We start from the raw sequence: 16,748 nt of genomic DNA, 5'->3' as shown, positions 1-16,748 counted from the left end.
GGAAAGAAAATTTGGGATAAAATTGAGTACAGAACCTACATTTTATCATCAGTTCAACTAACCCAAAATATTGATACGAAAGATTTAGCCAAATGATTTTTTATTCAGAGAAATTTGGGAAGAGAAAAGAGTCGAGGTCAGTGGCTCCAGATGAAAATGCCCGCCCGAAGGAGGCCAATGGCGTCCGGGACGAGAGTTGGGTTAGCGTCGGCGTCAGACAAGAAGGACAAAGCAAACCCGCCCCATTCACGGTGCGAATGCCCTCCCGAGCCGCGCGGTCCACAAAGGCCAAAGCCTCCTCAGCCGCGCCCTGAGCTTTGTTAGAAAACAAAGCCTTAGAAGTAGAAGAGAGCTTCTGATCCTCCCGCAGTCTGCCCTTGGCAGCGCGAGGAATGGGCGGCGCCTGAATGAACTGCTTGAACTGGTCCTCGGGGACTGGAAAAGCAGCCGTAAGACGCCGCGGCGCGGCAACCGGCTTGGATTTCGCTTGGGAATTCAGGCGAAGGATAAGGTCCGGGTGGAGTCCCACAACCGGGACAGGGTGGGCGGGACGCGCAGGAGCCGGCGGCCCCACAGACCCGCCCCCAAACCACCCCAGCACGGAGTCTCATAAGAGACCCCCAAATGATCAAGGATGGGCGGCATCGCCCGGGCCACGAGCTGAGAGAGATCGAAGCCGAGGACAATGTCCTCAGATTCCGACTCAAGATGCTCGGACGAGTCGTCCATAGGCGACTCGCCGGCCACCCGGAACCCATCCCCAGGGACAGGAGGGGCAGAAACCGGAGGATCCGGGACCGCCGAAGCGGCCCGCATTCCGGCGAAAACCTCCCGAGCCACCCGGCAAATATAAAATTATAATAATTATAATTATATACAATAATCACAGTATATAACTGTATCAACACCCTAATATCCCCCTCATCCTGCTCGGTTTCACCACCAACATTGTTATTATTATATTAAGAAGTTTACTTTAAGGACTTTAATAACAAGGTGTTTTACAACTCCATCTGTTATTTTGTTTAATTTTCTTTTAAAAAATTGAAAACAACTTAAATTATTCTTGAAATAATCTTACATTAAGTAAATAGTATTGTGTTCATATTTCTGTCTAGATTAGCTATGTTTTTAACCAAACTGGTTTTTTTTTTATTATCTGTTTACCTATCATGGATCTACATTTAAACTAAAAATTATTTTACAGTCATTCATATACTTTAGAATAAATCCGTTAATAATATTAAGAAATTTAAACTAAAAAGACATACAAGTATATGAATGTCTATTTAGTATAAATTTGTTAATAATATAATATATATAATATATAAATAATAACAATATAAACATTTTTTTATAATGATAAAATCTATTTATAGCACATATTGCTAAGACTTTTATACACATTAATTAGTACCCCTTTTATTAGACCAAATATATATCAAACATGGTGTTGCAATCATCAACAATCACAACTTACACTCAATATTTTAATCAACCAATTAAAAGCTAATTAACTTTATTTGGACACATTACAAATATAATTTAAAGTAAAAAATATGAATTTCTAAACTTACCATCAATAATATGATAGTTGGCATAAAAAGGCAGAGGTGTTTTTTCCTTTGACACAAAGCTGATTCGAATAGGATCACCTATTGGGATGTGGATGGACAGTTCTTTCGTGTTGCTAGTGAACGAAGCAATATTCTGTGATTTGCTACTATACAGACCCTGGTTAATTGTGACGTTACGACCTCCGTGTGTTGGTAGGTCTTGGAAAGTCAACTCAATAATGCCTGAAGGTAAGTTACAGAAAATGTAGTTATTCATTTTTTTTATCCAAAATTTTTAGTAATAAAAAAAAAAAAATTAAAAAGTTTGTAACATAATTACATTGAGACTAAACACATAACTATAATCAGGCCTGGAAAAAAAAATGTTTGCTCCGACCATGAAAACTGTCTCAATAAAATGCATCTAGCATCAAATGTTATCTGTACAATAGTTTACTATTTTAAAATTTGTTTTCCCCCAAAAAAAGCCTCCAGAACATTCAAGATGCCTCCAACTGGTGGTCGCATGATCGCATACTTTTTCCAATGCGATATTATTTTTTCTTCAAAACAATTTTCCTTTAACCGAGCAGGGCAATACATTTAACTACCCTCTACAGGGGTGGATACAGAGATGTCCAAAAGGGGAGGGCGCCCCGAAATTAGGGTTGATCGAGATAACACTATTGTACCTAGGGGGTTCCAGGGCCAGGCCCCCGTGAAATGTTTGTGTTCTAGATGCCTGAAAATAACATCTGAGGCATTTTGAGCGATTATTTTTTTTTTCTTTTCCTTCCTTTCTTTCTATTCTTTCTTTTTTTACCTTCCAAAAGGGGGGGGCCCACTAAATTTGCCCCGGCTCTACAATGCAGTTATATCGACTGTTGGTGTGTGATGTTATCTTCGCTATAAGAATATTATGCCAGAAGCTACAGTGTCATATTTACCCTCGCTATATGCTGCATTATTTATAGATTTAATTTACTTTAAAAACAAAATTCAATTGCATCCAACAGCAAGCAACTTGCCAATTACAGGATGGACAATTCGTTTATAAGTCTCTTATTGAGGACTAGGGAGTGGAGTTGTTTTAGTTGTAAGAAGAATTCCTACTGACACAGGAATTGAACCCAAGACCCTGGAATTAGAAGGCAAGCATTTTAATAACCACCAAGCTTTCGAACTCCACTCCACTAGACGACGTTAACAATTAGTAGAAATAGTGTTTATAATGTGAGAATTCAAGATGATGATGACTTACTGTACATTACAGATAATCAGGACAATGTCGGTAGCACAAGACGACAACAAAGATTCATATAGTAAACAACATTCCAAGAAGGGTTGGTCTCTCATAACAAGCCGACTCAGAGCTCATACAGGTGTAAGAAATTCAATTATAAATTAGATTAAAATTAATAATTATCAAAAGCAGCAATAATTTCATACCTTTTTCAAAAGATGGATTTATAATCCAGTAATTCTCTTTAGATTTCCCAGTGAAGCTATCACTCTTTGCATTCCTCGAATAAAGGTTGGTTCCTGGATGGAGAAAAACAAATTATATAAAACTATGTACTTAAACCTATTTCATTTTGGTCGAGGTGATTCATAGTCCTGGTTGAAATTTGTTTTTAGAATATGAAATGACATTTTTTTAGCGCATCAATTATTTTGCCTTACCAGAGGGGGCTGCAGTGACCTGCAGGGTCAGACTTGTGTCATTTTTCTCTTCATCAAATCCTTCAGCATATATAAACATAGATTGTGAGTTTGAAAATATCACAGGAACAATGCCTTGTGCTGGAGTCTGCATTACCAATGGCTCACTAGTTTTCCATGAATCTTGGTAGTAGTAGATAGTCAGGTTGCCTGTTGTTGGGTAGTTGGTCTGCTTTACCTGTTTAACAACAGGTTGAAGGTCGTCATCAGTCTGTAACAGGTACAAGATGCGCTTGTTCTTCTGTAGTTTCAACGATCTGAGGTTAAAAAAAAAATCAATGACTTCTATAAGATTATTACATTGATGTCATCAAATATTGCTCTGATGGGATGTAAAGCCCATGTGAAAACCAGAGGCACTCTTAAACAAATCTTTATATAAACTTAATCGTGAGTTATTCAATGTAGAGAAATTTGCCTAGAAACAACTCTCACTAAATGCAGACATGGGTTCAGGTTAAAAAGGTCATGAGATCATATGCGTAGAGAAACAACATGACATTAAGGGAGTTTTCGTGACGTGATATGACGCTAGAATGGATTCACTCATGCGTGACCGTCATACCGTCCACTGTACAACTAGATTCAGCCAAAATGCGTCCTAGAATCCATGGGACAACAAGTGCTTAACGTTCTCGCATACGGCGATGACTTGATAGTGACGTCATTATGTCTTACCACATTGTGCAATCGAAAACTCCCTACTGTGTGCTGGAATTTGTACTATAGAGGAGTTCAGAATAAAGTACAGAATACAAGTACATTGTTGGTATTTACAAAGTTATAATAATTCATAAATATTGTGAGTGTTGCATTGACACATCTCTCTTCAATATTCTCACTATTAAAACTTAAGTTAACTGTAAAATGCAGCTGATATTACTATGATGATGTTTCAATACAAACTCACATGTTGCCTGAATCCGTTGGTCTGATAACACCACCAATATCTGATAAAAATTGCAAAAAAAAAAATCAAAATACCATTTTCCTTCTTCACTATAAGTCACAGCCAAATTTTAGACGCAGTCAGCTATTTGTCTAATGCATTGTTGACCTGATTGAGCCATGAAAAGTAACACATTATACCTGTATATACAGGTATTGTCTGTATTGCAAATTAGACAGATTATGCGAAATACTGACATTGTCACTTGATATTAATTCTAAATGAACTTATGAATATTATGTCAAAAAATTGATATATTTAGATGTATTATGAATCAATACACTTTAATTAGATTAATAAAGGTTGCTTGCTTCTAGATTAGAATGCAACAAAAATGTGGTACCTTGAGCAAATACTTGAAATGAGAAGCCTCCAGCTGTGCCCATGTCACCCGTTCTGAAGCTAACCAACATCATGTTGCCCTCTGTTACAAAAAACGGTTGTTCTGTTGAGGAAAAACAAATGGCCAAATGATAAAACAATGTTATTATATACTACAATTTTGGGGAAAATATGTGTATAATATACAGATAAACACGATTAAATATTAAGTTTATTAACCAAGGCTGGCATTGGCCAATTGCAAGAGTCTCAAGATGACACCACTAATTCCGACGGTCAAGAGTTCAAAGATAATTTTTTTTTCTCTCAGGACCAAAATGAACTATATAACTCACTTAAACAAATTTATACAATTGATCCTGTAACAGGCAAGTGCAATTGCTGATGACACATTAACAAAGAGTAAAGTACTACTAGCCCATATATGCCAGATCTTGTAGTCAATCAATAATCAGTGTTTACAAAATTGTACATATTTCTATGCAATTTAGTTGTAGAAACAGTATTACTTTGTAATTGTTTGATTGTTTTCATTCTCACTGTTAAAAGATGAATTTGCTTTATCTAAAAACCCTTATGCAAGGAAATTGTGTAATTGTAACTAATTTTTTTAATACAGATGTCTAAAGATTAAGAAGGGATGTTGATTAGATGCTGTGGATGCTGTGTACAGATGCGAGGATCACACACCCTACCTGTTATCGAACCTCCAACTTCTGCAAGAGGTTTGGATGAGAGGTTGGTCGACGAGTAGAAAACCAAACGGTCACCATCATCAGATAAGTTCACGTCATCCACCGATATACCCAGAGTGCTGTCCTCCATATCTGATTCTATCAACCACCAACACTCCAAATCATTGCGGTACTGAATCGGATAACCGATGGAAGAAATGACTGTAGTCTTATCGTCATCGTCATTGACATTAACTTTCACATTCTTGGTGCATTCTATTAAGATAATAAATGTCTCATGTCTTTATATCTGTTGATGTACATATTTAAGAGTAATACACTGTCATCAATATTATTTGAATTGAAAGCTGCATTCGCATTGGATAAACTTTTCCCAAGATGGTGGGTAGCTCTGCCTTGGTCAGAGCATTGTGTTTGCAATTGAAATATGTAAGTTTTTTGTCTGTGGCAAAACAACATATAGTAGAATTTAGTACATTGCATGGTCAGTCTCTGTGGATGCACTCTATGAAAATTTCATTGACGTGAGCAGTATTACGTGCTATTTGCATTTGACATTTCTGGTTGAGGAAAACAGCGTGGTTATTATTCCTGGTCAACCTTCACTCAGTTAAACTTACCACACAGCTTGAGCAATTTGAGAATGTTATAAGCCCTGTGTCTAGACTATTACATTGTATTTGACAAACATGTGACATGCCCAAATTTGGTCATGATGACATCACATCATGACCATTTATAGGCACATCATGACCATTTATAGGCACATCATGACTAAATATGTGCATACAACAGGTTTTTTTTGTCAACAAAAATTTGATAATCTGTACTAGCTTTACACCGCCTGATTTTTGATGAAACTGACAAGGTATGGCTACATTTGACAAAAAATGTTGATGTTATTTGTTTGTATGGATTGGGTAATAGTACTGTACATCCAATCAAAATTAGGACTGGTGTAACAAAATGTCAATGTCTATATTACCTGCTATAAACTACAACCAATCTACAATTCTATATTAACGTGCAGAATTTAGAATGGATGGAACACTTATCAATATTACTTTTATTAGTTATTGGTTATCAATATTATCAAAAATATCAATATTAATCTACCTGCTGTTGTCGTTCGGTACAAGCCTGTCAGAGTGGGTAGAGTTAAAGTATCATACGTCAAGTTGATATACATCTCATTATTGCTGGTTACTACCGCATGAGCTGGGTTTTCCGCTGTCAATAATAAAAATCATGTTAAAAAAACAATTTTTTGTGAACACATCTTCATGTCCATTTGTAACGCATCAAAAATTCAAGGTTAGTTTAATTAAAATGATGCGTGCTTGTTTCAACCTGGTCAGATGCCATTACTAGTCTTAATAATGAAATAATAAATAATTACCATCCATCCATCCATCATCAACATTATCATCATAATCCATATTGTTCAGCATCATCATCACCTCATCATTGACCATTATCATTTAATTATTTTCACCTTAAATGAAGGTGGAGCCGAAGCAGTGTGAGACACTTCTTTCCATTGCACCCTCGAACAAGACACAAAACTACAGGTGCCCTCTTCAATTGATGAAATGATGTAATGCTTTATAAACTCAACTCTTATTCCAAGGCTTATGGATGGAGATGGGGTTTAGTCATGAGAAAAAATCCCTGTATTGTCACAGGATTTGAAATATCAAAATACAGTATCGAAATGATCTGTACCACCCCACCAACATTATTAGACACCATATCATCATCCTCCATATTCATCATCATCGTCATCCCCATTATTCCCATAAGTCACCATCCATATGTCCATCTTCATTACCATCATCATCCTCATCATCATCAACCCCATTATCTTCTATCATAAATCACCATCCGTATATGCCACTATCAACATCACCATCATCCACTATTTCATCATCATCCTCCATCGTCATCGTTCCAAATCATCTTTTGTCACCATCATAACCTTTGTTGTGGCCACCATCGTCGTAATCTATCAGCACATTTTTGCCACAGTGATATTCACCACCGTCATTATCATCATCATCCTTTTATATCATTATCCACCTTTATCATCATTTTACATTTCTATCTACACTCTCCACCATCATCAACGATACCATAATTTAAAATTCAATTAGCACCTGAAAAATTTCCAAGTAGTTTTCCATCAATATCGTACGCTCCCTCATACACCAAAAGATTTGCACTAGAATTAGTGAAATCGGCGGTTAGAATGGATAGTATGATTCCCTTAGAGACAAAGTTAGCTATTCGCCAAGTACAAGTAAATGTTTTGCTTGCATTTTGTTCCTGCATAAGTGGTGTGAAAATGTACCCATACGGCTCACCCAGGTAGTTTATTTTGCAATCTGAAAGACAACAATAATAAACATATTTTGAGCGCTTGCCTTTATTGATATCAATTTCTAACTGCTCAAAAGATTGTTTTTGTCAAAAGTAAGAAGTTTTTAAAATTGTGCAAAGAGTACAACGTCTTTTCCTTTTATTCTGGTTTTTGTTTAATTATAAAAATAACACATTAATAATTTAAATTTTAACACTGATAATACATAAATAACAATAACAACAACTGAAGCAAAAAGTAATGTAACAGCATAAACAGCAATGATGACGATGAAAATGACAACTACAATAAAAACAACAGAGCAACAGAAAACAGAATCAACAGCAACAATAATCAACAGATACTGTACATGTCTGAGTATACTACACCAGTTCTCCCAACTATTTTAATGTGGTAACTTTCCACTAAGACCCATTCCGTGGATATTATTGCTCAGGTGCCACAAAATGAGAGTGTTAAACATACGCACATTTAACTCTATGGGTTGGGAGGGGGTCGCTGCGGTGAGAGTAGATTTTGTGCTCTCATGAGGAAGATGAACATGTAATAGATGAGGGAAATGTATGCTTTCAGGGATGTTCGGTATTCTGAACATCTTTGTTGTTTTTAAATTTTTATTTATTTGTTTTCAAGTTTAATTCTTTTTCCTTTGTTATTTACTGCATTTAGAATTTTTAGTTTTAAGTTTTGTTTACTTCGTATTATATATATTTACTTTTAATTGAATAAGGGTCACTCAGGGGATTGACATGGCCATTTTGTCCATCATTTCTCTTTATTGTGGCATCATTTCATATAATACTTTGATGAGGGTGGATGTTGGATGTGTGGGGGGGGGGGGGCTCGTCAAATGCTTGAGTTACGTTTACTCAATTTGTACTTTTTTTATTTAGTGTACTGTATTTTGTTTGAAGTTTTATTTTTGCCACTGTTTCAAAAGTGTAGTTTCCGAATAAATTATCATTATCAAACGCAAACATGTGTGTGTGAGACAATACGTGTGCTTGATAGACACACACACACATTCCTGGCACTGTTTTGATTGGCGAGTTGTCAAGTTTGATTGACACACATGAAAGGTCCATTACAAATGGGCCTGTTCAATGAACAGTTCCATGTGAAGCCCTTTTTCCTTTCTAGTTTGTTTTGAAGGATTAATTATTGCTTAGCTCCACTATGGCTCCACACAGTAGGCCCTATTGATATGTAAATTAATTACTTACATCCTGTCACTGCTTGGTATTTTAGTTTTTAGTTTTTTCAATTTACTTGATCTTGAGAATGGTTCCATGATGGACCCGAACCGTCGATCTTTCATTAGATTTTGTTTTGAATTATATAGTTTGTTTTGTCTTCATTTATTTGTATGTTTAAATGTACATCTTAAAGCCCAAAGAATAGATAAGCTGATATTAAATATTGAATATTTTTACATAGATTGAAATAAAAATTATCAAATCTATTTTGTGCTTAATGTGAATTATAAGAACCAGAAATAATAACAACATAAAATATTTTAATGTTTTATGATAAATAATAAAAAAAAAAAATTTGATTCATTTAAAGGCAGATGTATTTAAATATCAATCAATCATTCAACAAGGACTTTTAGAGCACTAAAATCCACAGTCAGAATGGAATGATCAATGGCGCTATGATGCAACTCAAGTTGGGAGTGCAAAACCTTCCAACACTTTTTTACTTTATAAACATTTCAAAGAGTTTCACTGGTTGAATGGCATTAAATGTATGTCACCACAATGCAATTAACAATGAAATTTTCGAAAACCATTAAGTGATACTTTAAGCATAATACTAACCTTTTTGAACACTGCCTGAAAAGTGTCTGCTCCAATTAGGGTTGGTTTTATTTCCACTGATGAACTTAATGTAAAGTACATTGGAAAAAGACTGGATGACGAAAGGTCCTGTCAAAAAGCAATCACTATGTTAATATTGCTTCCTAATCACCTATCAAAATCATCAGACCCAAGGTTAATATCTCTCGGAGAGGATTTTGAAAATGATTCTGTTGCTATGATTGCAGATTCTCCCAGTAGAACTTTGATTAGGCTGTAACTTGGGAAGTATTTATTCTAGACTTAAGAAGAAAATCCATTACAGGGAAAGACCTGCAACACGGTGTCAATGAGGAAGAGAATTGATAGATTGGGTGCATTTAGCATCATTGATAATTCTTATTGCTTTTGAATGAACCTTGTCCAAAATAGTAAGAGTAGACTTTGAAGCTCTTCCCTAATCAATTATTAAAGGCCACCATATTTTTATTTACTATACCTCATAAATATAAATTACATCTAATAACAACATTCCATTGGTCAACTCAACCCTCAGTACAGAAAAAAATGATGAATGTAGATGGCTGTTTTTCCTGCTTAATATTTACAAGGTACAGTAACAAATCAAACATGGTATTATTTTAATAACAGTGAATTCTACTTCCCTTGCACATACGTCGGGAGGATCGACCATCCCACACCTCAGGAAGTAGAATTCACTACCTCACCTAAAACCAAAATATTATAGATGTATTCCGTATAAATATAATAGATAGCTTAATATGATTATATTAAACACAAAAAAGCACAAATTAATGAATACTGAAAGCTTACTTTGAATTCCAAAGTATGTGCCGACAAAACCATTTTCATCTTCGACAGCAATATAATCCCCTGAACCGTCCAGGTTGAATAGATCAAAGTACAAGAACATACCACCAGAGATGTCAGCTCTCCAAGTGCAATTCATGCTTGGTCCATAGGGGTCAAATGGATAATTTGGCGAATTAAAAGTATCATTTTCAACGTTTAAGTTTCCACCACATTCTAAAATTTAAGAGTAATAGAATAATAACACCACAGTCTATATAGCGCACTCTAGAGAAAAAGCCTAATGCGCTTTACAATATCCAAAATAAACCTGGTAAAATTTCACCAGACAGACTACATGACAAGACTGTTTTTGTATCAATATATCTTAAATCATTAAATGCTCATCCTGGTTTCTTCCACTTTATTTTTCAACAATATTATTTATTCCATTTTTATGTTCCTGTTATTCCTTGTTCTTTTCCCTTGCTGTCACCTGGGCTGTATATTTGGTATTCTTTTGTAGACATTTGATTCAAAAGAGAGAGTTGAAGGGAAAAAAAATGAATATCTGTTTTTTTTTTTATGTGAAGTAAGAACAGTTTCTGTTTAGGCTCATGCCTATTCCTTGCTCTTGGCAAGATTGTACTTTCGCTTCTGCAAAATTAATAATTATTAAGATATTTTTATTACTATATTTTATATCTCTCCCCAATTCCTTCCCCTTGGTCGTAAGCTGGGGGTGCGAATGCACCTGGGTTAAATACTAAAATTAACTATTACATTTTCATTGGAATAGGGAGTTCCATCATGGAGGTATATCTAAATATTTGATGCTTTTGTTTACATTCACTAACATTAGCACATAGCTTACCAGAAGTAAAGTCTGCAATTGCATCTGGTACCAGAAGCAACAACACCAATGAGACAATAACAAATGCCAGCTTTCCCATTCTGCAACTCTTTTCTCAAAATCTGTAAAGAAAGTATGCTATCAAATACTAAGCCTAAAATTTGCTTTTCAAATTTATTTTTTTTAATCTATTATTAGCGGCCAATTATTTTTATTATTATTATTATTAGCTGCGATGAGAAGCTCTAAAAACACTTGGCTGAAGGATTTGGTGCCAGTTTCGGCGCCTCGGTGAACATGCATCAAATTTGATATGCATAAACTAGAGGTGATTTCCAACAAATGCCCTTTTTTAAGTAGCACCCCAGTGTGCTTCATACACTTGAAACAAATCAGGAGTTTCAGCAACGACTGTAGATAACTGCCATTTCCATGTCGTCGTATGGATGGCACGGTCAGTTAAACCCGCCATCAATATGACGGTTTCATACGATGGTTCTAAGCAAACAAAGGCCATGAGTTTGAATCACGTTTTATATTCAACTGTTAATTTTTTTTAAAGACATTTTTAGAGAAACCCTTCTCCTGAAATTTGGTAAGAACCTTCTGGACTCTACTAGATTTAGAAACATGTTGCCTGCATATAAGTGTGAAAGACATACAAGATAGCTAAGGAGCAGTGATAAAGAATTGGATCCTCCCAGATGTCATACTGAAAGATTAAGAATTCAACAATTCTATTCCTTGTAAAATTATTGTAATTTTTTTTGTTGGATGTATCTTTTTTAATTAATAGTGGTTTTGGCAGTGTTTTTTTTTTTTCTTTTTTATTATTATTATTTTGTATGTAACTCTTGCAAGAAGTTGATTCTGTAATCCAACCATTTTAGCTTTTGCTGCTGGTTTGGAACTTTGATGTTTTAAACCTGAATAAATAAAATAAATAAATAAATTTTAATTTTGTAGAAATTATTTAATCTAATAATTTAAAAAATTCTCTCTTACTTCTAAAAGTTCTAAGTTCTAGTTCTAAAAGTACTAGGCTGATTAATTAATTAATTGATCTTTTTGTGTGAAGTGCGCCACCAATACCAAGGACTGTACATATTCCCTTACAACTAATATGACATAGGCGCGGTCTGTTAACGATGTGTTCTATTGAACCAAATGCCTTGATTTCAAATCGCGTCCTGGTCTTTTACTTTAATTTTACCTTTTTTTTCAATTTTAAGACATTTGATTTTTTTTCAATTTTAGGACCTTTTAATTTTGTACAAACAAGTGAACATTCTATTATTTAAAAATGTCTATCTTATTTGCTCTCCCACTTTTTTTTTTATCAAACAGCTCTCAAATATCTTAAAATATTACTTTATACAAAAAAATAAATTTAAAAATTAAAAAAATAACACTGAGGCGCGAATCAAACTCACAACCTTCAGTTCCTTACAACACAGCGTTAACTGACCGTGCCATTAATACAACGTGTCCTGTTAGTGGTAGTAATTAATGGCAATTATGAACCCATGCCTTTGACACAATTGATCACAAACTCCTCATATCAAAACTTAATGACTATGGAATTCAGGAATCTGCACTAAATTGGTTATTTCTTATCTTAATAATAGGTCTCAAATTGTTCAAATTATTTCAACCCTATCTAGTCCAATGAAAATTAACATTGATATTCCCAAAGGGTCCATTTTAGGCCCATTGTTATTTATTATCTAATTCCCTACCAAATGTCACTCAATGTAAATGTGTAATGTATGCAGATGATACTACCATTTTATGCAATCCTTCCAATCTCACTCTTCTCCAAAATGAACTAAATTCAAATTTAATCAAAGTTGCTGAATGGTTTGATAAAAATAAACTTACATTAAATATTAAGAAAGCTAAACTTATGATCTTTGGAACTAATGCAATTTTACCTAAATTTTCGAATATTTCACTATTTTACAATGGCATGACTATTGACAGACTTGATTCATTCAAATATCTTGGAGTTGTGTTTGATTCTAAATTAACATGGTCTGAACCAGAAAACAGTGAAATTACATGGAAACATCTCGAACTGAGCATCAAAGGTTATAGCCCACGGTACCGCCGCTCTTATCATCAACTGATAAACAATTTACAACTATATTACAAATGCTTTGTGCATGCTTGCTATCGTGTTCTCATGGCGATCGACGTCAATGTATTTGGGTGAATCCAATGCTACAGAAGAAGAGACTGAACAGGCTGTGGGTTCAACAACTTTATTTAACAACTCAATAACAATAACACACGTCTTTACTCAATGGCAGCCGGGATCCAAGAACTAGGATACACGTAGGCCACCACATTAGTGCCTCATTACACGTGCACGCAATATAAAATCGCTGCGCGCATATGCATCACACTCTGTAGTACAGGAACTACTACGCGAAATAAGTAGGACTACACTACAACCATACTTAAATAGCACACATCATATGGCACTTTAGCAGCGTGTGCAAGCGACGCATTCACTGAAACAATGAAGCGGCTTCATTAAAAACTATTCTCCATGATGAAACATCTCTTTGTTATTTTTTTTTCAATTTCTAGACGGCTTCGCGGCCCTCCAAAAATGTTTCGCGGCCCAAATTTGGGCCGCGGACCATAGTTTGCGGAACGTCCTTTTAGAACACCAAACATGAATGAAATGCAAGGTAAAGAGTTTATTAAGAATATATATAAAATGAACGTTCAAAAAAATTCAAATTTCAAATTCAATTGACATTTATTCAATGATGGAAATAATAATAGTATACAATATAATACAAATAATAAACCACCATCATTGGGATCATGACTAGAAGGAGTTAAAAAAACTTGTCTCGTCACCTCCCCCCCCCCCACCCCCACAAAAAAAAATATTCATTGGATATTGCTTGTTTGGATTTTAAAATAAAAATACCTGTACATTCAGAATGTAAATCAGAATGAAAAGAACTTGCAGTATTTAATTTGGATCAGGCAAGAAAACATAACTTTGCAGTTTAAATGATAAAGCATATGACATCCTGGGTTTTGATTAAGTTTTTAAAAGTTGAAAAATCATTACAATTTAGTATAAATTCCATCTAATCTTATTTTGATTGAGAAGGAGACAAGCAAGCAGAGCAATGGAGTAAAAATTATGAGCTGTAGAGTCAACCTCTCACTCTTTCATCTCTGCCCATCTATATTTTCTGACTTTAACCTAAAATAGATAAAAAAAAAAAGTTTTAGCCGTAGGTGATTTATATAAGCTAAAAACTTATTGAGCTTGATCGGGCTTTCCTAACTGTATGCATCATCACTAAACTGCTATCACAACAAAAACAAATAAAAAGGGATACAGGTGACAAATGAAACAACCCTTACTTGGGCAGGCCAACTAAGATAAGCGCATAGGCTTAATAATAATAATAAAAATATTAATAAAATTATTGACATTTTAAAAATACAGTTGTAGGCTCAACATACAGTTAGGAGAATAGCTCAATTCAAACACGAGTATGCCGGCAGATAGCTAGGCTTAGGTCTACTTCCGGGTTTACCGATGATCACCGAATTTTGCACGAGTCCTATGCAAAATATAGGTTCAGTAATGGGCAAATATCTCTGATAGCCACAATTGCTCGCTCAAGTTAAATATCAACCTTTTAATACATCAAAACCGGAATGACGAGCAATTGTGGTTTTTATAATTATAGTCTAGAAAATAAGTAATTTGGCACAATGCTAGTACACATACATACCAAAAAATGACTTATGATTGCTTGCTTAGTTAAATCACACTATGGAGTTTGACAGGAAACTCTTCTAAAACATATGTAAAGTGCTTTTAAACCAGTCTTTATGTATTAAATTGCTGTATATTTGTAAAAAAACACAAAAGAGGTTTGAAGTCAAAGAGAAATTTCCTGACGTTGGTGGGGATATTTTTATCCTTTTCGCTTGCCTGTTGCGCATTTAGGCCCAAAGATCTAGGACACAGCAGGGGCAATTAGACAAGAACAATAGTGAACAATAGGTACCTAATAGGATTAGCACGCCTTAGTAGTTCGAGATCATTCCATGTAATTTCACTGTTCCCGTGTCTGAACATATTGAGAAGTTAACTGGCAACATCTCTAAACGCATTGGTGTTTAGAGATTGGTGTCCGCCATGTTAAATATTTTTTACCCCATAATACTCGTTAAGATGTTGACTAACACTCTAGTTATGCCTCTTTTTGAATACTGTAATTGTGTTTGGTCCAACTGTAATATTAAACTTCCAAATTCACTTCAAATACTTTTAAACAGATTAGGAAGAATTTCCCTAATATGTCCCTCCCTCATCAATAAAAACAAAAGCAAAATAATCTATTGTTCCAATAAAAAAAATTTAAAAAAAAAAACGCCCTCCTGTAGCAGTTTCATACCACTATTATCAAACATGGTGTGTGTATTTTTAGAGAATTTTCACTTTATTTTAACTTTAACTATTTAACCATCTTTGTATATAAAGTCCAACGACCTCATATATCTTCACATGGTACAGTCGTTTAGACAGCTACCTAAGACCCCCTTAAAGATAATAAATACATTGATTAAGCAGTCTGCATTATTTTGGAATGTGGTCACTCCCCTGGCATAAAATAAGGCCACTGTAATTCTCAATTCCTATTGGTCATAGGGAGTGATTGGTAATGCCATATATATCGCAACTATCTGAACCTTTGGTACTCCGTTGAATTACACCTTTTGATAAACAGTACTTCTTTATTGTTTCAACTTGTATATTCTTTGTTTGCCGATCTACACCTCAAGTGTTTTTCTTTTTATCTACCATACGTTTTTCGCTTGGAAATAAATTGCACAGTTTTATATGTTATTAGTTTGTTGTTTACTATTGTTACATTTACAATTACTAAACTCCATCATTGATTTTTTTTTTTTAAAAGAGTGATAAATTTAATAATTTTTTCTATGTGCCCTTGCGCTTCGCTGCTCAGCATTGTTTGTCATCGATCGAAGATGTCTACCGCACCGTGAAAAGGCGTATTGTTGCATGTAGATAGGCCTATATTGTTGAATGAATTTAAAAAACAACAGACATTGAAACTGTTTGTATTATATTTTTTAATGTTAAAAAATTCAATTTCACAAGTGATGTGGTACAGGTGTTGCACAGACCCAGAATATCCTAGCATACTGTATTTTTTGGCCTTTGATTGACGTACCTCATCATAAATACTACAAGTTACAACAACATGGCCATCCATGCATTTAGTACCCACCAGGCGGCAAACCTCCCACCATGCATGGATGGAGGAATAATTCCTCCATGCTCCCACCACCTCATTCCTCCCCACAGCTAACTACCAAGGCCCTAGGTCTATAAATAATTAAAAATATGTAATTAAATTACCTTGGTGTTTTTACTGCCTTCGATTATTCAGTATGCTGCAGATGTGTCCTATAAAATACACCACCGGTGGTACAGAAAAATTTGCAACCTGATTAATACTTTACGATTGCCTCGATCAAAGAAACTACTCCCTGCTGCGTGCCTCGCACTTTGGGGAAATCCCCAAGCCAGGTGCGCTCAATTGCATCCTGGATGCTGGGAGTCAATTTTT

The 16,748-nt window shown here is 34.9% G+C and overlaps 1 protein-coding gene across 1 annotated transcript; it reads right to left on the bottom strand.

Annotated features, from left to right (window-relative positions):
- Positions 1–1,252: 1,252 nt before the first annotated feature.
- Positions 1,253–16,716, bottom strand: LOC117102844 (cubilin-like). The gene is made up of 13 exons (XM_033243275.1): positions 16,538–16,716; positions 11,128–11,228; positions 10,278–10,490; positions 9,465–9,572; positions 7,421–7,648; positions 6,381–6,494; positions 5,265–5,519; positions 4,571–4,672; positions 4,189–4,228; positions 3,240–3,535; positions 3,006–3,098; positions 1,578–1,799; positions 1,253–1,257 (listed from the first exon to the last, which is right to left on the bottom strand). Exons 2-13 carry the CDS (start codon positions 11,204–11,206, stop codon positions 1,253–1,255), a joined length of 1,755 nt encoding a protein of 584 aa, XP_033099166.1. The 5' UTR covers positions 11,207–11,228; positions 16,538–16,716.
- Between the last annotated feature and the right edge of the window lie 32 nt (positions 16,717–16,748).

This window comes from Anneissia japonica, unplaced genomic scaffold, assembly GCF_011630105.1.
Source record: "Anneissia japonica isolate Jap-2015-1 unplaced genomic scaffold, ASM1163010v1 scaffold32248_len650992_cov182, whole genome shotgun sequence".
Lineage (NCBI taxonomy): Eukaryota > Metazoa > Echinodermata > Crinoidea > Comatulida > Comatulidae > Anneissia > Anneissia japonica.
Note: the sequence above shows the minus strand (reverse complement) of the source record. Positions and strands in the feature narration are given on the sequence as shown.